This window comes from Delphinapterus leucas, chromosome 2 (assembly GCF_059928025.1).
Source record: "Delphinapterus leucas isolate spDelLeu-1000000601 "Yukka" chromosome 2, BTC_Dleu_Yukka2, whole genome shotgun sequence".
Lineage (NCBI taxonomy): Eukaryota > Metazoa > Chordata > Mammalia > Artiodactyla > Monodontidae > Delphinapterus > Delphinapterus leucas.
The window spans coordinates 115,895,668-115,919,245 of NC_143130.1; the positions used below are offsets into that span (position 1 = coordinate 115,895,668).

A 23,578-nucleotide genomic window follows, 5' to 3' on the forward strand; every position below is an offset into this window, starting at 1 on the left:
GGCACTTGTTTTGAGCTTACCACAGCTAAATAAGAAAAGAGCAGCATTAATCTGATGTGCTAATACTAAAGACTGCTGTCTTAAATCTGGCCCATTTACTATAGTTCGGGTTGAATTAACTTTACCTATTTCCATACATTTTCTGATCATTATAAAGTCTCCACACAGATCCACACAGGGCCTTTTATTTGGAATGTGAAGCTGTGGTGTTAATAATTTTTATGTAGCGTGATTTTTTGTTCCATATGCATTTCTTTAGTCAATATATTAAACGGAAGTCGATTCCAAACCATGCATCTATGTGGTTATCCCATTTTTGTGTCCTTATGCCTTCTGTCAAGTCAGAAATCCCCAACCTCTGTTCTGAGTGGCAGGTGATGGTAATGGTTGCTTAAAATTGTGTTTATTGTTGGAAATATCCATCTAATTTGCTAAATGAAAAACAATAATGGGTAAAAATGCAGTTGCGTTCGTAACTTGTGCTTTCCCCTCCTTCTGGAGAAGGACTAAAGGACATGCTGCGGATGATAGCAAGTCAATGGAAGGAGCTACAGAGGCAAATCAAACGGCAGCACAGCTGGATTCTCAGGGCTCTGGATACCATCAAAGCTGCGATTCTGGCTACTGATGTGTCTGTGGAGGGTGAGGAAGGGACGGGAAGCCCCAAGGTAAGTGGCTTGAAGTTTGTCTTATTTCCTCTTACTTCTGTCTTCTTTTGAACTAGGCACCACTGAAGTTTTCTTTCTACTCCTAAGGCTTTTCGTTTTTACTGGGTAAACTTTATATATCTCTCTGTGTATAGGTATGTATAAACAAAATGAAATGGTTAAGTTTAAAACAATAAAAAAGCCTACAACTTTCAAGTTTTCCAGGAAGGGGTCTTTTTGTGAAAAGTGGCAGAGTAGGAGGGGGAAAGTACTTTAGGGGTAGGAGAAAGGGGGACATAAAACATTTAGTAGACAAAACATAAAGCATCTTTAACATGAATAATCCGAATGGTTTTAAATTGTTTTGTTGCAACTATAAATCACTATAATCAGTGCAATCACTCAGCTCTGACATCCATTAGCCGCTTGGTTACAGCAAATTAACAAAGAAGAGAGAAAGTGATTCATTATCTCATTCCTGTTAATGACTATCAGATGCATTGCCTAATTAGGGGATGGTCATTGTAGTGAGAAGAAGGTCATATGCTTTGCTACAAATCTTTCTGCTCTGAGTGTAAGTTCTCCATAATGGTGCATGCACCGAATACAAGTACTTTAAGAATGAATATTGACATGTTTTGGTTATCTACTTTAGATTTACAAAATAATCCGTAAAGCATATGCAGTTAAATTTTAAATGAGGCACCTTCTGATACAGTGCACCACTGTTCTAAAGGTATCTTTGGGCTCATGACATAGAAGATAATGGACTCATGAAGTAGAAGATAATTTTATTAATTTGATATTTTCTTGCAGTCTCTCTTTTCTTTTGTATTTGTTCTTTTGTGAAAGTTGATGCAGAAAACCAGTCTCATAATAGACTAAGCATGGAAACATACTGTAACATGGGGGGAACAGATTTAAGAGTTCGTGGCTTCTATTCCTGGCATGGACAGAGTAATTAAATCATCATCAAGTCACATTTATTCAGTCCCCATGTGGATTGGCATTGGGCTAAATGTATACAGAGCAAGTTAAACAAACCCTCTGCCCTCTGAGCCTCACATTCTCAAGTGCAGGCAAGGAAAAACCCAATCTGCCCTGCAGTGGTGAGGCCACGCAGCCAGCGAAAAACTTAGGTGGTTTATAGCTTTGGAATCTCGAACAACAACCTTGAGCTTATTTGTTGGAAACAGAGGATGGAATGATGAGCTCAGTTCCCTTTAAAGAAGGTTCCATGGAGGAGGTCACATTTCAGGAAATACTTGAAGGAAGGAAGAAAGGTGGCTTGGCACATGCACACATATTTTAGGAAGTGACGTGATGAAAGGATCAAAGCTGGAACTAATCATAGGGAATGGAGAGTGTCTTCAGCAGACTTCTCAGGGCAGAAGTGGAGCCCTTTCAAGGAGCAGACTGCAGGAAGAAGTTGATTGGGCTAATACTTTGGCTGGGATAGGGGGCAGTGATGATGAGAAAGGACACGACTAAAAACTTTGTTGTGTTTTATTTATTTAACAAAAATAAACAGAGTGCTTACTTTTTAAAAGCTATCCTGTATTGGATGCATTCCACATGCCAGACACTGTTCTACAGTACTTCTGTGTATTCTCTAATTTAATTCTCACAACAAACTATTTAAACCTTATAAATAAGGCAGTCCTATTCTAATTTCCAATGGAAAAAATGGAGGCACAGAGAAGTTAAGTAACTGGCTTAAGGTCACACAGGTAGTAGGTAGCAGAGCTAGGATTTGAATCTGAGCCCTTTGGCCCCCGAGCCCATTTTCAACACCACCTAGAGCACTGCCTGTTACTGGCACTGCTCAAGGTGGGGCATGGTGGTGGACAATCAGCCTCAGTACCTGTCTCACGGAGCTTGTGGTGAAGTGGGGTGACAGACTTAAATCTAACAACCATGCTTTTAGAAACCGTGATGGGCTGTGAAAGAAAAGAAAAGGAAGCAACCAGAGGTTGGACTGGGAGAAGCGATTTAGATCAGGGCATCAGGGAGTGCTTCTTTGAGGAAGTGGCATTCTGTGAGCAGGCTGTGCAGCTAGAGGGGAGGTGGGGAGTGTGCAAGGGAGGCTGAGTGGCTGTGGGCACAAAGGGGAGGGTTTGGGAGTGAGCAGGGAAACGACAGCATTGATTCGCAGCCTAAAAACCTGTCCTTGGCTTTGGTGTGGAGCGTGGGTGGGTGAGTGCGGTGAGTCTGGGTGAGGGTGGGGAGGCACCAAAGTGGAGCTGCAGAGATGGTGCAATCACCTGTGTTAATAGAAGACCTGTGTTGAAAACGAGTGGCTCTATTCACCAGGGCCAGTTTGAACTGGACACTTTTAAATGAGCTCATTTTGTCGGGAGATGCTGAGATGAAGTAAAGAGGATAACTGAGCCAAATGGGGAGAAAGTATTATTAAATGAGAGGCAATGTTAACATTTCTCAAAAAGAGGACCACCTTCCCCAGGCCCCGCCTCAAATGAGTCAGAGTCTCCTGGGAAGGGCCCCAGAATCTGCATTCCACAAGCTCCCAGAATACCGCTTTCATAGGCTCTAAGAAGGCCCTTTTCCTACGGTGCTATACGATCCTCACATAATGGGGATCCTCACACAATGTGAAAGAATGTCTGTCCTGTTGTTACTTATAATACCAAACAATTTGTATCAACCAAAATGTTTAAAACAGGGGCTGTTTAATTAAATTATGCTACATCTTATCCTAATGAAAGGTTACATAACCATTAAAAATAATGTTTTAGAAGAGAATTTTTAAACATTGGAAGAGATCTATAAGATGCAATTATATAGTTTAAACTATCTTTGAATTTTCTAAGTCTCTACAATGAGTAAGAATTATTTTAACCAGAAAAATAAAGAATATATGTAAAATGCAAGAATTACAAAGTGATTTAAAAGGTAGAATATATGCCATTGATCTGAAGGGACTTGAGATGTGAATTTAGATATTAGGAGGAAAAATAGATACATCTGATTCTTAATGATTTGGGTGTCTCAGTTCTAAACAAAACAAAACAACAACAGCAACGAGAACCCTCTATTTGAATCATCTCCCAAGTGAAAATGTCTTTCTTGAGTCACATCAGTCCACAAAGAATAGCATAAGTAGTTTTTCTGGTTAATAGTATTACTATTCCAAAGCATTTTCACGTCACACTACGTGCACAGTGTGGTACATCTAAAAGCGGCTACGAGGAGAGGCTTCTGTGGGCGTCTACAGATGTAGAACCTGAGGGAGGTGTGAGAGTCTAAGACTTGGACGTGACAGAGCTGGCCACACCCCAGGCCTTCGCCTCCCAGCTAGTTCTCTCTTCTCCAGTTTGGGTTGAATTTTCTTAGGACAGATGAACTCATCCATAGTCAAGGGTGAAGGTAAAATCAACTTAAGACAAAGAAAATATATTTCTAAATTTAAGCTTAGGAAACTGAGGAGAAATCAGAATGGTCATTCCTTCTATTTGCTTAATGTTTATGAACTGCCTTCCTTAGTCCCTTGGGCAAGCACGAGGAATAACAGGAGGGGCTCAGACTATGAAGTCAGACTGTCTGAGCTCAACTCCTGACACTTAACTAGCAATGACTTAACTTCTCTGTGCCTCAGCTCCCTCATTTGTATGACGGAGGCAATGCTAACATCCAGCTCAAGGAACTGTGATGCAGATTAAGGGGTGCCTGGCACATAGTAAGTCTGAGATGAGGGTAAACGTGCAAGACTTCATACTCTAGTGGTGGAGACAACAGACAAATAATTCTAATAGAATCTGACAAATACTCTAGTAGAGGTAGATACAAAGTTCTATGAGTACAAGGAGAAGGAAATAACTACCCCCAAGTGGGAGTATCAAGGAGAGACTTGAAGGGGGGTTGATGTTCTAAATGGAGGGTGGAGGGAAGGATTTCTGCCTGGGTGAAGTTGATGGGCACAGAGAACAGACCTGGGATCTTCTGGGCCACGATTAGGCCAGCTTGCCGCAATTTACCCAAGGCTCACGATGTGACAAAAAAATGACCCTTAATGATCAGTGATGTGAGCAGTAATTCCTCGTATGTCTCTAACTGACACTATCCAAGCCGAGTGAGGTCCCTAAACAGAATGTATCTGATCTGTCCTGTTTAAACAGAAATTTTTCTTTCCGTGTTGCACCAAATAGAGCAAGCTTAAACCCTGGAGTTCACCAAGACTAAAAGCTGGATTCAACTTTTTATCTATCATGTCGGCCCTCTTTCTGTGACGTGACCTTGAGCAGGTCATGTACAAATTGTGCCATGAAATGCATCTCCTAGCACAGCAGTTATGATCATCTATTTCATCTTAGTCCTAAAAGAGGAACTAAAATTAAAACATAATAAAAAAATAACTCCAGAATTCATCTTAGGTTTACTTCAGAAGCTACTGGGAACTTGAGAAGCATAATAGAAATCTAAGGAATATATCTAGGGGGTATTTTTCTTTTTTACCTTGTTTGAGAGACTGCAGAAAACGACTTGGTCTTAGAAATCTTGTAAAGGAGGAGGATAGGAGGAAATTCAAAGACTCTGGGAAACTTCTCCCCCAGGACTCGGCAGCATACCTTATTTGTTGTATTTCATTTTAAAAAAAGTATTTTCCCAGGATTGTGAGATCTTTTATACATGGAAATAGAAAACAAAATTCACTAATTCTAGAAATAGAGATTCGGCATGCATATCCAAGAATTGAAAGTATGCTTGTAATTATATATTTTATTTTAAGATAGATTGGTGAAAGTTTATCACCTTAAACTAGGCTTTTTCAGTATGTTAAACTTATGAATGGTGTATAGCTGGAGGGATTTCAAAACACAGTGAATATCTAACTCCTAACAAAGGGTGCATTCTTTTTTTGACCTCTCAAGGCAAAAAACAAAAATCCTGAAAGGAAAAAAGCATTCTTAAATTTTGCACGTTGCCTCCTTTAAACTGTACTTATCCTGTTTTTACTTTTTACCTATAGAGCTTGCCATCATTACAGATGTCTTAGAATCAAGGCCAGGATTTCCCCACATGACATCTTGAACTTTGCATCATAGAAAGCACATAACAATGGTTCTTTTGTCCTCTTTAAGGAAATATATACATTTCCAAAATAAAGAATATTTGAAGACTTTATTGTAAATTCAGAGAACTTTATAGCTACTAGAAGGGTGACCTAGCCTGGGTTCCAACCAAGATCTTCACTTCCTTAGTGAAAGGAGATAGAGGGTTTAGCTGCTTTGAACTCTAGGGTTGTGCTTATTTTATCTGGCTTCTTTGAGGTTCTTAGATTGAAGTTGTCATCTCTTTGGAAATGGATATCAGACTGTGAAGGTCATCAATGTTATCTATTCAACAGTAGCACAAGAACAACTGATTCACTTTGTTATAAAGCAGAAACTAACACACCATTGTAAAGCAATTATACTCCAATAAAGATGTTTAAAAAAAAAAAGAACAAGGTTAAGGACACTTCTTAAATATGTTTGCTCAGGCCTACGAATGACAGTTTCAGATATTGGCTGAGAAGGGACGTTTGTGGGTACTCTAACTTGGGTATGTCACTGACCACCTAGCCTTTCATTGAATGTCAAGAGTGGGCAAGTCTAATACTAACACATATTTTCTGTTTGTTTACCAGACACCCAAGTCTTAACCTAGTATTTATGCTAATGAGTTATGGGTAACTTTCTTTAACTGAAGGGAGAGAAAGAGGCTGATTTAGGGAGGACTTTATATGATAATTTTCTCTGTGTTATATAGTATCTCTTGGGTAATAGTGCAGCTGGATATTATTATCCTGGAACGCAATTTGATCCTGATTCTTCCAAAGCATTGGTGAGACAAAGCATTGTCTCTGCATTCTTTTCTTTTCTGGCTCAAATGCTTTTGTAGTTGCATGTTGTTTAATATAGAATCTTCAGAAACAGCTTTAAGATATTGAATGGGAATTGCATTTATATACGGTTAGTCCCACATACACTTGGCACTGACATATATAAAGAATTACTTAAGATACTTTTCTCTTTTCCTCATGCAAAAAAAAGGAGCACAGGTATATGTTGTCAAAGGAACCAGAAATGATATCATAAGGTTAAACTGGGCCTAAAGTAGTAGAAACAAAGACAACAGGCAAAGGCCTGGCCATTATTTATTGAGTGCTGACAGAGGGCTCTGCCCAGTGCCAGGTCAGACATGAGGGAAGACACGCTTTTCTGCTCTGTGGGCTTATCATCTCAGTGTAAGCACACAGTGTAACATCTTGTCTAATGTAGATTGGGCTATCTTAGATCTAGAATAATAGATCACCTAAGATTTAGATCATCTTAATTAGGATGTTGGCAGATTGAAATGGAATGGAGTTCTTGATGCAAGCAAATGAGTAGTAAATGCATTACCAATTCCACCTCTTCCTTGCAGAATTCTTCCTAAAAGCCAGTATCCAGTTCCTTTCCTGCTAAACTGAAATGCAGTACCTAAGGAGAGCTCTTTCTTCTACTGTGGATTCTTCAGTAGTCCTTTTTTTGTTAATAGAAGGGCAACTTTTCTTCAAAAATGTTTGTGAAAGACAGAAACAAAAGTGAGTTATTTTTTTGAAGATCAGTTGTGGTTACTAAATTTGTGGTGGAATCGAATAAAAGATAGTTCTTCTAATCTCCTTGAGGCACTTAAATTTGCATATTATCAGATGTGTGGGTGGGCCCAAGATGAGGAATTGTCTTAGTAGTCTGCCACTGCAACTAGGTGACTGAAAAAATGATTGAGATGATATAACATATATTAAGTCAAAGGACAGCTAATGGTCAGCCCTATCATGGTCTATATGATGTATAAAACCATAGCTTATCTTGATTTTTCGTACTGTGTTTCCATTGCTGGATGATTCTGGGAGTGAAATTCTTTGGTGTCTCTAATCAACACAGGGAAATGTCACTGGCAAGAGTAGGTAGCCTATTTTTTTTTCCCCTATTTAGTCAAAGAGTGCCTAATCTCTGAATCCGTAACAACTAGGGCTGCAGAGATGCATGGTATTAGATGCAAAGTTACATTCTGCAGAAAGCAACACTCTTTTACTGGCAGAACTCACATTTTGTAACTCAGCCTGATCTATTCTGAAGATAATATATAGTTAAACACCTTAGAGGTACTTTTTGATATATAGTGGAGGTCAACATTTTTTTTTAAATCTATAAGTATTTAAGCACGAAAAAGAAGGCAAGATACAGAATTGCTTCAAAAAACCACTTTAAAATTAATAAGTAAATTATTTGAAAGTGTGGAACAATTACCTCAGTGTGTGATTTACACTTTTTCCCCGGAATGTGTTGTTTCTGGCAGGGGAGCACCTGAGCTGGGAGAGCCCTGCTAAAGGGATTACTTTGCTCTGGCTCTTGTGTTTATTGAGTCACCTAGGACTTCTTATAAAACAGCAGTTTTCAAATGTACACACACCTGCACTCAACACCCTGAATACTCCAAAAGTTTGTTTAACTGCTCTCACACCCAGAGTATCTCTCCCATCCAGTGAGGTCAAAAAGCATCGAGATGTCCACATTCTGGTTTTTCCTTCTCCTCGGAAATTACTTGGAATATAGCCATTTATGTGGTTCTGATGCTAACAGAGACAGAGATATTTTTTCAGTGTACTGTAGTGCTCTTTGCCACCAGGCCTCACAGCACATCACCAGTCTTACCTCCCACTGTGCCAAAATGAAGGTTAACGTTTCTCAGCAACCATTAACTAGATTAGAGGTCCTGCTGGGCCAGAGTCCAGGGATCCATCTCACTGCGGCTTCCAGGCCATTTTGCGTTGGGTGGGAGTGGTGACTTCTCATCTTTGTACTTATCTGGCCTGCAGAGGCCAGCACTGATTTAGCATTGCCCCCTGCAGGGCTAAGCAAGGCCATGGATCTTTCTGTGTGAGAAAGGGGAGAGGGAAAAAGGAAGCCTAAAGCAAGAGGCTAAGACAAAGGAAAAGAGAGAGGGAAAGAAAAGAGAGAGAAGGAACAGAAAGAGAAAGATGAAGGAAGGAAGTATGTATCCAGTGAAGTTCATCTGCCTAAGTCGCTTCATGAACATTAATGCTTTCATGTCTCTTGCTCTTTCTATCTTATTCTTTCCTTTCTCTAGCTGTGGAACTCAAAGCCAGAAAAACTGTCTTTATTTTTGACATCTTAGACATTATTGTATAACCATTGTGTGTGTGTGTGTGTGTGTGTCTAACATACTCTATTAATGGGGTTAGCGTAGTTAGCAGGCTTACTATGGTCTAGGTTTGTATCAAGCCTTTTACCTGGATCGTCTCATTCATTCTTCCCAACAGTATAGCAGTTGTAGCTTCTGTTGTCATTTTTACTTTACTGATAAAGAACTTAGACTCCAAACACATATTAGGTACTCAGGCTTATTCAAAGTCTTTTTGAAATCCGTATGTGACAGCGTAAAGGCCAAATTCCTTACCCTGTCATTGGACTCCACCTGCTTAGTCAAGATTCATGTCACTGTTTCATTTCGTTAATGTTCTAGTTAATTCACCATCTTCCAAATGCCTTTTGCCTTTGCTTTTGCCCAGGGCTTTTCCCGTTCTCTCTACTTACACTGCTCTTATCCATCCTTAAAATCGATAAATATTGAATACGTAACTACATTGTGATGTCATAGCTCTGGACAGGACACTGTTCCTCTCCATGCTCACTGCCCAGCAGTAGAGAAAGACACACACATATATAATTCTAAATTAAGGCAGACTGTGTGATGAATACTATAATAAGAGATAGGAACATAAGAAATAGGGAAATTGGGGGAAGGGACATTATTTCAATCTGATTGTGCCTGGGAAAGCTCTTTGCTCTAAGAGAAGATGGATTTTTGTGGAGGTCTCTAATATTCTGACAAATTGTTAGTAGGAAGATATTGAAGGGAGAGCATTCCAGGTAGAGGAAATAACATGGTAAAAAGCATGGAAAAAAGGAAGATATGAGGGACATCTAGAGAATGGTGAACAGCGAATAGTTTGGCTCTTTTGAACATAGAGTGTCCATGTGTTCATGGGAAGGGATGAGGACCTAGTGGAAAATAAAGCCTGAAAAGCTTTGAGCTATGTACTGGAGAGGTCTGAATATCAGCTGAAGAGTTTGTGTTTTGTTAGTATGCCTTTAGCGTTTTTAATCAGTGGTCCCCAACATTTTGGCACCAGGGACCGGTTTCGTGAAGACAATTTTTCCACAGACAGGGGGAGGGGGAGAATGGTTCAGGCAGTACTGTGAGCGAGGGTTCAGTTGGTAATGAGAGTGATGGGGAGTGATGGGGAGCTGCAGTTGGAGCTTCTGTGTGGCCCGGCTCCTAACAGGCCACGGACTGGTACTGGTCCATGGCCCGGGGGTTGGGACCCCTGTTTTAATGATTGGATTTAGCCACAGAAAACAGATGGCAAAAGTAGGATGAGAGCGGAAGGACTGACAATGAATTAGGAAACTAGTATAATAACTAAAGGCAGCGAAAGTCAAGCAGTGGCCGTGATAATAGAAAGAAAAAAGTAGAAGCGATATTATAGAAGAAATATTAGGATTTGGCATCGAGGGAATGGAGGTCAGGGGGAATAGTTAATGATGATTCAAAGGAATTGAGCATGAACAGTTAGGAGAATGGTGTTACTATTAACTGAGGTAGGACAGGTGTCTAATTAATAAGAATATCTGGATGTATAACCTGGGCAGAGATATTTTGTAACCTCTGCAGGTGATTCCAAAGTGCAGGCAAGTTTGAGAACAATGATTTAGAGATGGGAGAAGCCAAAAAATTATCTGTGTAGTTATGTGCAACACTCAGTTGAAAATGTAAGCCCGAAGCTTGGAGCAGGGATCAATGCTGAGGTTGCAGGTTTGACAGTACACATAGATTTTTAAAAAATTTTTTTATTGGAGTATAGCTGATTTACAATGTTATGTTAGTTTCAGGTGTACAGCAAAGTGAGTCAGTTATACATAAACATATATCCACTCTTTTTTAGATTCTATTCCCACGTAGGTCATTACAGAGTATTGAGTAGAGTTCCCTGTGCTGCACAGTAGGTTCTTATTAGTTATCTATTTTATATATAGTAGTGTGTATGTGTCAATCCCAATTTCCCAATTTATCCCTCCCCTGCCTTTACCCCCTTAAGTTTGTTTTCCATATCTGTGACTTAAGTTTGTTTTCCATATCTGTGGAAAACAGATATGGAACCTTAAGATTGTTTTTCATATCTGTGACTCTATTTCTGTTTTGTAAATAGGTTCATTTGTACCATTTTTTTAGATTCCATCCATAGGCGATATAGATGTCTTTCTTTGTCTCACTTACTTTGTCTTTCCTTGCCTGACTTACTTCACTCAGTATGACAATCTCTAGGTCCATCCATGTTGCTGCAAATGACATTATTTCGTTCTTTTTTATGGCTGAGTAATATTCCATTGTATATATGTACCACATCTTCTTTATCCATTCCTCTATTGATGGACATTTAGGTTGCTTCCATGTCCTGGCTATTGTAAATTGTGCTGCAATGAACACTGGGTTGCATGTATCTTTTCAAATTATGGTTTTCTCTGGCTATATGCCCAGGAATGGGATTGCTGGGTCATATGGTAGCTCTATTTTTAGTTTTTTAAGGAACCTCTATAGTGTTCTCCATAGTGGCTGTACCAATTTCCATTCCCACCAACAGTGTAAGAGGGGTCCCTTTTCTCCACATCCTCTCCAGCATCTGTTGTTTGTAGATTTTTTGATGATGGCCATTCTGACTGGTGTGAGCTGATACCTTGCTGTAGTTTTGATTAGCATTTCTCTAATAATTAGTGATGTTGACCATCTTTTCATGTGCTTTTTGGCCATCTATGTCTTCCTTGGAGAAATGTCTATTTAGATCTTCTGCCCATTTTTTGATTGGGTTTTTTGTTTTTTTGATATTGAGCTGCATAAGCTGTTTGTATATTTTGGAGATTAAGCCCTTGTCAGTTGCTTCATTTGTAAATATTTTCCCATTCTGAGGATTGTCTTTTCGTTTTGTTTATGGTTTCCTTTGCTGTGCAAAAGCTTTTAAGTTTCATTAGGTCACATTTGTTCATTTTTGTTTTTATTTTCATTACTCTAGGAGGTGAATCAAAAAAGATCTTGCTGTGATTTATGTCAAAGAGTGTTCTGCCTATGTTTTCCTCCAAGAGTTTTATAGTATCCAGCCTTACATTTAGGTCTTTAATCCACTTTGTTTATTTTTGTGTATGGTATTAGGGAGTGTTCTAATTTCATTCTTTTACATGTAGCTGTCCAGGTTTCTCAGCACCACTTATTGAAGAGACTGTCTTTCCTCCATTGTATATTCTTGCCACCTTTGTCATAGATTAGGTGACCATAGGTGCGTGGGTTTATCTCTGGACTTTCTATCCTGTTCCATTGATCTATATTTCTGTTTTGGTGCCAGTACCATATTGTCTTGATTACTGTAGCTTTGTAGTATAGTCTGAAGTCAGGGAGCCTGATTCCTCCAGCTCTATTTTTCTTTCTCAGTATTGCTTTAGCTATTTGGGGTCTTTTGTGTTTCCATACAAATTGTAAGATTTTTTTGTTCTAATATTCTGTGAAAAATGCCACTGGTAATTTGATAGGGAAGTCCATGTAGATTTAATAGCTGTAGCCTTGGAAGTTGATGTTGACAAGAAAAGCCTATTGTGTGAGAATGAAGGAGAAGTATGATAGAGCCTTGAGGAATGTCTAGGGTAACTGAGAGCAAGGACGTCATATTACAACTGGGGATTAAGTGAGAATATACATGCTCAATAGTGAAACTCCCAGCTCTTGCCTCCCAGAATGCTGTTAACCAGGGGATAGTAGGAATGTAGTTAAAAGGAAATTTTCATGGGGTAGGGGTGACCTTAGCATGTTTATAGGTTAGAGAATAGGAATAGTTAAAAAGGGATGGTTGAAGAAGATAGTTGCAAGAAGGATGAGAAAGAAGATGAATTGGCACAATGATTCAGATGTTGGAGAGGAAGTGAGTCAGGTGGAACTGTGAATTTCAGGAAGGGAGGGTATGTCTTATGAGATAGGAGAGAAAGAAAGAATATTGAGTGGTAAGCAATGGTAAAGAGGGAAGGAAGCCAAAGGATTTAGAACAAAGGCAAAGTCAATGTGATTAGTCAGTGAGGCAATTATATGAATAGAGAGAGGGTTGAGAGTGAGGAGGGACTGGAGAACAAGAGTGAGATTCAAATCCCACCTTCTCAATAGAGATTTCCTGCAACTTTCCAGTCCTAGGTGATTGCTATTCCTTCTAAACTATATTGTATTTACTATTTGTACCATACATTTGGTGATTAATCACACACAGCCTTGTGACCCATTTCCATTGTTGTCTTGAGCTCTCATTTATACCTCTTGTAAGTTAACTTTTAAGGTGATTACACTCCATGACTAAAAAGTCCTCAGGGCAGCGACTACATCCTAAACTTCTTTGTTTTGCTCACTTTAAACTTTATTTGAGCTAAAAGTATATATTTAAAAAATTTTAATTCGTCGATGTAATATTATTATTAAAGTTAAAGACAGCACTCCACTTTATCTTCTCATCTTTTTATCTTAGCTGTGTAAATAATGGCACAATCCTATCTTACCATCTGATCTTCCTCTCTACAGTTCTCTCCCATTTCCTTTGCCTCTTGCTTTTTACTGTAAATAAAACAATCTTTAAAAGAGCTGTTTCACCTCTTTCTCCCCAAATAACTAGTAATTTATATGATAAAGAAGAAGTGTGATTTTATTTACTTACCTTTTTTTTTTTTTTTTTGTATTTCCTTGAATCACTTAGTTAATTGTTTTAATAGGCTGTTAGTTTTTTGTTTTTTTGTTTTTGGTTTCTATTTAAACAGACTTGCTGAAAAAATATATTCTGAGTTGCTTTGAAAAAGATTAAAAGCATCTAATGTGACTTAGCAGCTGACCAGCACACTGGTTGATGAAATATATAGTCTTTGCTCGGAAGATCTCTAACAAGATTAGGTGAGATTGAACCTGAGAAGGTAAAGGTTTCTAAATTGACATAAACTCAAAGGACAGAACTAAATCATACTACTATTTGAATCTCTAACAAAGCCTAATCTTTGACATATTATATTTGGTACACTATAATCTGTGTACATACACATCCTTCTAGTAAATGATGAATGAGGTTTAGCTAACATAATGTAGTTTATTATTTTCTTTTATACTCTTCTAGACCTTTGTAGGAAATTTAAGGTTGGGGAGGTCTGCTTTGTAAAATGTCCCAGATCACTTCACTGGAACAGAGTCTCTATAGAACACACATGCACGCGTTTTTCCAAAACAGCTTGGTCAAATGTATTTCCCTACTGTCATTCATTTGATGCCTTGTCTGGCTGCCATTAGATAGATAGGGGGAAATATTGAATTTCACTGGATAGTTCCGTCTGGCTAAAACCGGTAAAACCAATACTTTCTGGTGGGAGTTTTTGGTCCAGTTGTGAAACCAGAAAGAAATTAGTAAAGCTTCATCAGCATATTTGACCTTCAGTACTTATCTGAACCTTCTCAGATTCATCCATAATTTGAGGGCTATGCTTTTTGAATTATGTAGAATTTTGAAAAACCTCTGTCTGTCTCAGATTTTTTCTCCTTTTCAGTCCCTCATCCCCAAAGCTTTTATTTCTTTCCTATCTGAAAGTAACTAATAACCACATGATGTAAACTTGCGATTCCAATGCTGAGCAGGCTCAATAGTATCAGTGAAATTGACTCTTGTAGGACGATGCCGACCAGCTTAATGTGTTGGAATTTTTCCCGTTACTTAAGACTTCAGGGGTTCCGGAACCTGGCCTGTTGTATATAACAAGTGCTTTATACTGACCCCCTTTTCTGGTCACACACTGTTTCTCCTCTTTGCAAACTCTTCTGAGAATTACATATTTATAAAATAGCATCTTTCTGGACCCCACTGCCCATTCTCATTAATGAAGTTCTTGTGTCAGGAGTTTTTTCTTTCAAGTAAATTAGATTAACATGACAACAGAAAACAAAATGTATTTTTTCAGATTATCATTAAATAGTGCTAATAATAATGTTGCGTTTTGGAATGAAATGAAATCATCTCATTTCCGAATAATTGAGAATTTTATAACTGTTACTGTAAATCAGTAATTGAAAATTTCCCCCCTTTTTTATTTTGGTTGAAGGCTAAGAATTATTAACCGTGTAATATAGAACAAAGAGAACAGTGACGTGAACAAAGATATCACTGGATAAAGGTAAACTTGATGTTCTGAGTGTCTTTTCTTCCCTTGTAATTACTTTTGTATTTTATCCAATCGTGAAGTCGTTTTCAGTTGTATTACTGCTTCAGACCTTTGACAAATATCATCTTCTGTTGCTATCTGCAGATTTCTTTTAGTCTCAGTTGTACACAAAAAGCTTAATGACTATTCTCCTTTGGCTAAAGCACAAAAAGGACATCAGGTGAAAGAGTTTGAAGGTAGAATTTCTTTGGAAATCTTGCATTTTAAGCAGCTGCTCTCTTACAACAGCTTCTTGCAGCGAATGCCTGGAAATTGAGACTCCTGTTGTGTGTACTTTTCCTAGGCAATCAGTAGTTCTCTCTCTTCCTGTAAATGGGAAAACTGGATATTAGGGAGTATAGGCACACTTCTTCTCCTAAAAGGGAAGTGGGTTGGGGATGTTGCACTAATGATACAATCAGCAGCAGCAGCATCAAACGACGGTTATTAAAGTCATCAAACAACGGCTACGTGATGACTTTAGCCACAGTCACTTTATTGAAATTATCCTCATCGGTGTTCACTCATGACTTCTTGGTTATCAAATAAAACAGTCTCTGAGCCTCAGCTCCCTAATTTATAAACAAAACATTTGATCCTGATTAGTGGTTTTAATTGATAAATTATTAGCCAATAATTTTTTTCAAAATAAATGTTATTCATAATCCCAATATAGAAAACAAACCAAAGTGAAATTTCTTGGTTGACTCAGAACCTGGAGACTTTGTCCCCTGCTTGCTACCACCTGGACCTTCTATAGCCCTACCTGTCCCCAGCCTCTGCAGAGCTCGCAGGTTCCATAGGACGAAGTTCTGAAACTAGCCTCCCAATTTGACCTTCTTGTCTGTGCCTCTTTTTCATTTGCACCGTGACTCTCCTACGCAGGATGCTTCAGTGGTTTTCCATTGCCTGCCTGTAAAGTTCCTTCCTTTTGAGCATTGTTCCTTTGAGTCTCTTGTCTTCCTTTGCAACATGGGCCCACTTCTGGCCTCCAGAACTGCTCAACTTGTCCTTTTTTCTATGCTCTTCTCATTCTGCTCCTTATATCTTTGCCCATCTCTAACTGTTCAGTCCTTTTCACTCTCACCCAATACCCATCTAAGTCAAATGACTCTCAATTTTCTCAACGTTCCTAAAGCATTTGTACCTCAATTATAGCACATATCACATTCTGTCTTTGAATTTTGTATTAAAGATGTCCCTCAGGCTGTTTGCTGTCTGAAGGTAGGGAACTATTTCTTGTTAATCGTTCTATACACTGCAGTGCTCAACATATGTCCCTTAAAGTCTACTTTCAAAAATGCTTGTCAGTAAACAAAACACTTACAACAGAAATCAAAGTCCTTCAATTATGTGGGTATTCTTTAGATTATTTATTTCTGTTAGTCCCTTATTCTGTTAGTCTGTTACTCCCAGTTTTGTAAACTGTTCTATATTCTCTGAGGTTATGTAGATTACAATGATTAAATTTAATCGATATGATGGAATCTAGGCCAGTTGTATAAGACTAAAGTGAAGTATCTTTGTAATGCAAAATGTTTTATAGCTTTGCATTTCATAATAAAAAGAAAAAGGAAAAACAAAGCAACCTACTATGTGTTTGGAAATTTGCCTTTTCTTGACATTTTTTTTCCTTGATATTTTAAATAGGGTTAGTTATGAGTTAGTTAGCTCACTGACATCCTAGACATACCAGTTATATATTAATAAGTGTGGCATCTGTACTAACACTATAATTTTTAATTTTCATTTAAATAGTTGTTATTGAGCTCCCAGGGAGGACAATGAAATGTGTAATTTCAATAAAGTATATCTCTTTTTGTATTTATTTTTCTGTTTCCTGTAAGTTCTATAAGATTATCATCCCTTAATAGAATATGTCTGAGAATTCAATTAAGTTTAATGAAAGTTACAAAAGCTGGTAAAGGAGAGAATGTACCACTGTACAACTATTTAGTTTCTATTACTTCATTTTAGTTACTTAGTGCTTCATAATTTTATTAATAGTTTCGGGATAAGGAAAGGTATGCTGATTTGGTAAACTTTATATTGACATTTCAAACAAACTGTAATAAGAATATGTCCTATGATATAGTAGTGATAGTATAGTGATTAATATGCTTTGGAGGAAAAAGCCCAAATAAATTTAGTAGGTTTTTTCCCCCAAGACTAATATTATCAATTATTTTCATAACTGGGGAAGAACTGACATTGAGACTAGAAATAATGATAGAGACAAATAGATATATTTCAGAATTAGGAATCTGAGGGCTTGAAATAAGTCCATATATCCATAAACCACAGACGAATGGAAGGTACTTTCCCCAGGGATCATTAAGTCAGAGAATCCCTTCTCTGCACCTGTGTGGTCATCTGCAAAGGAGGAGTGATAATGCTACCTCCCTCCCTCCCAAGCTTGTTGGTGAGATCAGATGGTATATATGGAAGTACTGTCAGAGTTGGATGGTTGACCAATTCATACGTGGTAACTAAGAAGACCAGAGACATTTTGTACACTTCTAGACTCTTATAGTTGCAGCCAGGGTAGGAGTCTGACTCCCTGTTCTCTTGCAATGGTGGGTGTGTGGGACTGGGGCCTCACTGGGTTACAGTGAGGAGCTTTGAGTGGGACATAGAATGGAGGAGAGTCACCTCAATCAGCGACGAGGTGAACAAGTAAACCAAAGACAGTCGTAAGCAAGGACTAAATCCGCAAGTGGAGTCAGAAGGAATGGATGTGAAAAGGAAAACAGGAAGTCAAACCTGAAAATAGCCACTTTGAGGCACCAATACTCAGAGCCAGATGCTTCACAATAGGGACCCTGGGTGGTACCAGAGGCAGTGGTGGTGGGAGCCGTTAAGGTGCCGGAAAAATCAGTCCTAGCACAGGCCGTGCCTTCTACACACCATCCCGTGATTCCTGGAATTTCTCTTCAGTGCAGAAATACCAGCCTTATAGGCCCCACAGATTCAGTGTGTGACATCTTCATACTTTTTGAACTCTAGCATAATACCCTTAGGTGACTAAATCCTGAGATTTAGTGATCCAGGATCTGAACTCTTGAATTATGATTTTATGTTTGTTATTGGAAATAATTAGTATGATATCTTGTCAAGGGTCTTTGATGTTAAGATTATATTAATATGTATCTAGAGCTCTACAGTAAATTGCTTCTATGACTTATATTCATTATTTACTCTTGGTAGGTCTAGTACTCATAGGGTAACATTTAAAACATGCCAGCTGGCACTGAGCACTAATTTAGCTGCTGACCCCTTTCCGCTTCCCACATCCCCCGACTCTTTGCCCATTCATTCTGTGGGACTCAGTATAAATCAGGAAAGGAAAAAGTGTTGCGTAAAATGAGTGTAGTCAGGGAGAGGCTCTGGTTCTTATGGCTTTGCCCTTAGGAGCCTCAGTAAATTCCTTTCTGCAAAGTATTTGACTCTTGCGGCTTAACTACCAGTGATGCCTCAGCGGGGTTAGCCCCTGGAGATGAGAGAACGATGACCGCAGATGCGGACAGAGAAGACTCAAAAGAGGGTTAGATAAGGAAGTTATTTCCAAGTAGCTTCACCTGTTTCAGCATATGTGGCCTGGTCTTTAAACTCCAACCCATAAAGCAGTATTTCCTGTCCTAATAATTTTCATATCTTGGTCTCCCAACAAGCATGGAGCGGAAAGTGGGCTTCACTGTCTGTCTGCATCTGACTGCCCCGACTATGTTAATCATCGTCTGCTCGTAGAAGCGTGGAAACCCTGGGAGATCAGTGCTTGGCAGAGTCAGTAAATTGGTCGGTTTGTGCAAAATTTTGGGAGAAGAGAGTGAAGTGGCAAAGTGAGTTGACTTTGGAAATATGAGTAGAAGTGGTGCTGAAAGTGCAGAGGGACGGCCTCCTACCTCATTGTATTGTGCTTTTAAAAAAAAAAAAATTGAGGTATAGTTGATGTACATAATCGTTTTGTGATTTTGAATAAAAAGATCTTTAAGTACAAGCTATTTTAGTTCTTTTCAGGGCTAGTAGGAAGCTATTTCATCTAGTGTGAATGAAAAGCAAGTCTTTGGGTTTATGAGTCCAGGGCCCCATACAACTGCAGAGAGTATCGGAAGATACTTGTGTTAGGTGGCCATAAATGATGACAAAGCAATGGGACAGATGAAAATACGCTGTTCAAGAAAAATAGGCTCCTTTTCATAAAACACGTGACATTCCTGCATCCTGCATCTACCATAATATAAGGACCCCATTAACAGAAAAGAAATGAAAAATAAGGAGTCAGCATGCTTGTTACCTAAACCCAGCATAACATTTTAAAATGCTTAAATTGTCGTTCCTAAAAAGAAATTACAGCCATCGAGTGGCCGTTTTGGCTACTTGGCAAGATCTGTAATTCAAATGGTTCAGGACTTAATTCTTAGGGAATTTTGTTCACTTTTCCTATGTAAAAGGGTCACAGCATTTTATATATTACAGAAAACTATGAGATGAGTAAGGCCGGGAAAAATAAGAAAACATACCTCTTTCTCTGTTTCGTAAAACTGTGGTAGGGTACTAAGTAAGACAAACAACCTTATAATTAGAAAGAAAATTATAAGAAGTTATTTTTATTCTAAAAAGCACATTAATGGCTTTATCTGCAGCGCAGTTATTACCAATTGCCATTAACTTGTCGGCACAAACAAGCTTAAAATTTATTTCATATTCTGTAGTCCTAATAATTTTTTTGAAAAAAGGTGGCATTCAAATGGTGTAATTAAAACAAGTAGAATAATAAACATATTTTTATGAAGGGTTGTATATATGTATTTGTTTTAAGTTGAACAGGTAATTTCTAGTGATTTTGTGAGTCATACAGTGAATAATTAAAATAAATTTAAATATTAACATTTCAATTTCCAATTTGGTGAACATAAGCAAATTATTTATAAGTTTGTTTTCGATTCCTGCAAAGCTTATTAAAATTAACTTTTCCTCCATTTAAGTAAACTTCCTTCCTACTGTGAAACAGTTTCATTTATTGCTATTTGTAAACTGCCTAGGATAGATGCAGAGTGGATTGGGCTTGAAACTCCTTGAACAGTTTCTTTTGAAATAACACTACATACGTTAAGCTCAATTACACATCCAAACAGCCACAGCTCACTTTTGGTAATTTATTCATTGATTTAACATAGTACCCAGAAGAGCCATGCCTGCTGTCATTTTTGTAATATATTATGTTTTAAATATACTCATGCTCACCCATGCACACCATTAAGGTGTGCATAAACCTGTGTTTTTCTCTCTTGACAGCTATAAATGTTTGTTATTATTACACAAAACATATGTTCATGTTGTTTTTGTCTAAATTATTCTATCTGGGGCTATAAAGTTTTAATGTTATTAGTTGCCCTTAGAATTTTAATGTTTCACTGCTGTAACCTTCTTAGGATTTCTGTGCAATTAAATAGAAACTATTTCACTGCAGCCTGGAAGAACAATATATTTTCCAAAAAAAAAAAAAAACCTTCTTGTGCCATTTTCTTTCAGTGTAGTAAAAATGTTTGGTTGACAGTTTTTCTTTTTGCTCTATGGAAGCCTCACCTGTGATCATACCTGAGCCCCAGCTGCATGCAGAACATAGACCATTGCTTGTCCTGCTCCTGGCATCTGCTGGAAAGACATGAGTTAAGCACTGTTTCAACCAAAGGGACAATATTTCACCAGCCCTTCCGGAGTCATTCCAGGTGTTATTTAGTTTGGCCTGGCTCCACTTGGGCCTGGCTTTGGTCTAATATGTACAGAGACCAATAGGGATGAAATGAGAAGTCCGTTATAATACCAGGTATGTGTCTAACTTGGTTTGTTTCGCCAGCTTGGATCAAGGAGCATTTTATTTACAAATCAGTGGAGACGCTCACGTTCGGTTGAGCCATTGAGATGCTTTTCTGTTATGTCTCATCTCCTTTCTATCCCCAATCACTATACTTGGTCTAGGCCTCGTTTTCCAGCCAAACTGATCTTGAAATCTAATTTCCCACAGACAGAATCAGTGAATTGCAAGTAATTTGTATTTTACAGATGAGGTTCTAAGGGTACCCTGACTGTTTGCCTATAATTCTATGGTATTAACTTGGTGGTGCCCAACCCACCCCAAGTCTCCCCACCCAGTGCTGGGGATGAGTAATGTCCCTGACTTTTAATTGACTCTGAGCCTCAATTTTATGTCTGTGTGCCAGTCATTGTACTTCCGTTGCCTTCTTCCTAAAATACATGTTGGATCACATCAAACTTCAGCTCAAAAGCCTTGCCATGTGTAAATCTGAACTCCTTAACAAGGCATTCAGAATTGTCCTTGATCCAGCACCAAATCACTTCTCCAGGCTCATTGGCCCTTAGTTCTGTTGCATAGCCCATACCTCAGCCCTGCTTTTCCAGCATGACACTCAACCATAGGTGCAAGACTGTTTCCTTGGAGTGTTCTTCTTTGCTCTCTGTCCATTCAGACTCTATTTCTCCAAAGTTCAGCTCAAATACTGCTTCATCCGTTAGGCTCTTCCTAATTTTCCCCCAGTCAAAATTAATCGCATCTGCTACATTTCTTCAGCATGTTGCTTCTGTGTGATTTCTCATGTATTCCATTCTGTCTTATTATTGTTCACTAGATTATGAACTCCTTGAGGGCAGGAACTATGCCTCTTTCATCTTTGTTTTCTTACCAATACCTTGCACAGTATATAATAGGTACTGCTTTGTTGGTGAATGGAGGAACAATATTTCTTTTTTCTTTTCTTTTTTTTACCCTGAACTAATTGGAAATCGCTGAACGATTAGGCTGATATTAACTGAAGTTTTATTCAATTTCCCTGCCTTTGTTCAGGCTTTATAGACATGAATATAGACCTAAAGTCTGACAGACTTGTAGACAAAGGGATTATATATCTCCTCAGAGCGACACATTACATTAGCAGAAAAATCCTTGTTAATAAATTCTTTTGCTTACATCTGAAAGTACCATCAGATGCTTAGTTCATCTTGTATCTGTCCTCTGAGGAATCAAAGATTACCTGGCCGTCATTCTTTGAATAATCTCCTGCTGCAGTAAAAAACTCAATGCAAAAGTCAGAGAAACACAATACATGAACTTTGAACAAGGGGTATCATATGTATCAGCACTACTTGACTTCAATTTGAAGTCCAGTTTGACTTGGAATAAAATTAGTTATTTAGTACTCTGTATTTGGTACTATTTTAGTTTTCTAGTTTGTGAGTTTGAGTTGCCACAAAAATTGGATTTGTTTTCTACCAACTTGATCCGTTCTTAATTAAGGTATAAAGTTTCAGAGCATTATAAGGAGCTTATTCTTTTTCCTTAAACAGTGCCCCTAAAATAACTTACATTGTGGAATGAGAATTTCTCAATGTTCTCAGGAGCTGAACCTAGTAGGACGTTATTTTAACAGAAAATTGGGTTAGTGTCCCTTCTCTTTCTTCTCTGGCACTACCCCCTGGTTAATGACGGTCTCTGGAAGAAGGAAAACAGGAAATGAAGTTCTTCAAGGATTTGTGGAAGTCTCTCTTGTTAAATCACCCTTTTGGACTTTTCTTCTTTTTTATCTCCCACATGTTCCAGTTTAACACCGTTCGCAAAGCCCAGTTGGAAAGAGACTTAGAAAGCCACATTTAACTGCTTTGTAAGTCTTCATTTTTTTTCTTCTTTAGAGTGATCTCAAATCGTAGAGATTAAGGTTCTTAACAGGCAGCAATCACTGCTCACGAATAGTAGACCTACTCTAACTTACACCATTTTAATTACATTTGAAGTTTTTACCAATTATATGGTGAACCTCTGCAGGGCAAAGGGAGGTGGACGGATTGGTGTGGAGCCTGAGCGACTTTCTCTTTTAGAAACAGAAACACCTGTAATGGAAAAACACATTTGTCAAAGAATGGAGATATGGTAAGTCAAGGTGCTTGGTTACACAATAATCCCCCATAGAGTGCTCATCACTGCTAAGTCCCTGACTGTGTTACCAGAAGGTTTCTCAGTGAGGAAGGGATCAGGAGGTCAGTTATCTGGTGGGTATTAAGAGGGTATTAATGCTACTAAGAATAGAACTCTAACTTTTTATTGAAGTTTTTAGTTAAATGATATTAACTTCAAGTTTTAACTGAGGTGCAACCATCCAAATTCTACAGCCAGGCTCCACGAAGTAATGAACATAAATTACATGTTCTTCTGATAGGTTGATGGGTCTTTATTAGAATTTCAAAGACCTCCACAGAGCTGTTATTAGACACAAACTGCTCTAAAGTCTTCTATGAGAATTAGGGCTGGCTGATTGATTCCAGGAAATAATTTCAACCTGGACCACTGCAAGGAAAAAAAAGCAGGGGGAGGAAATGATATAAGGAAAGAAGTGTTTTGTTTGTTTTTGCCTTTTTTTTTTTTTAATTGAAAGGGTCTATTTATATGGCTAGGTGTGGATGCATTTGCCAAGCCTTTAAAACACAATACACATCTCCCTTCTTTCCTCTCTTTATTTATTCCTTCTGTTTCTCCCTTTATCTCCAACTAAATGGGAATAGAAACCGCCCCCGCAACGGAGTTTTTTTTTTCCT

General features: G+C 38.3%; 1 protein-coding gene across 1 annotated transcript in view; it reads left to right on the forward strand.

Annotated features, from left to right (window-relative positions):
- Positions 1-23,578, forward strand: part of AKAP6 (A-kinase anchoring protein 6) — a 607,123-nt gene that overhangs the window by 377,497 nt on the left and 206,048 nt on the right. The window contains exon 9 of the mRNA XM_089907589.1: positions 505-668. Coding sequence (XP_089763715.1) covers positions 505-668 — 164 coding nt within the window. The remainder of the gene's footprint in view (positions 1-504; positions 669-23,578) is intronic.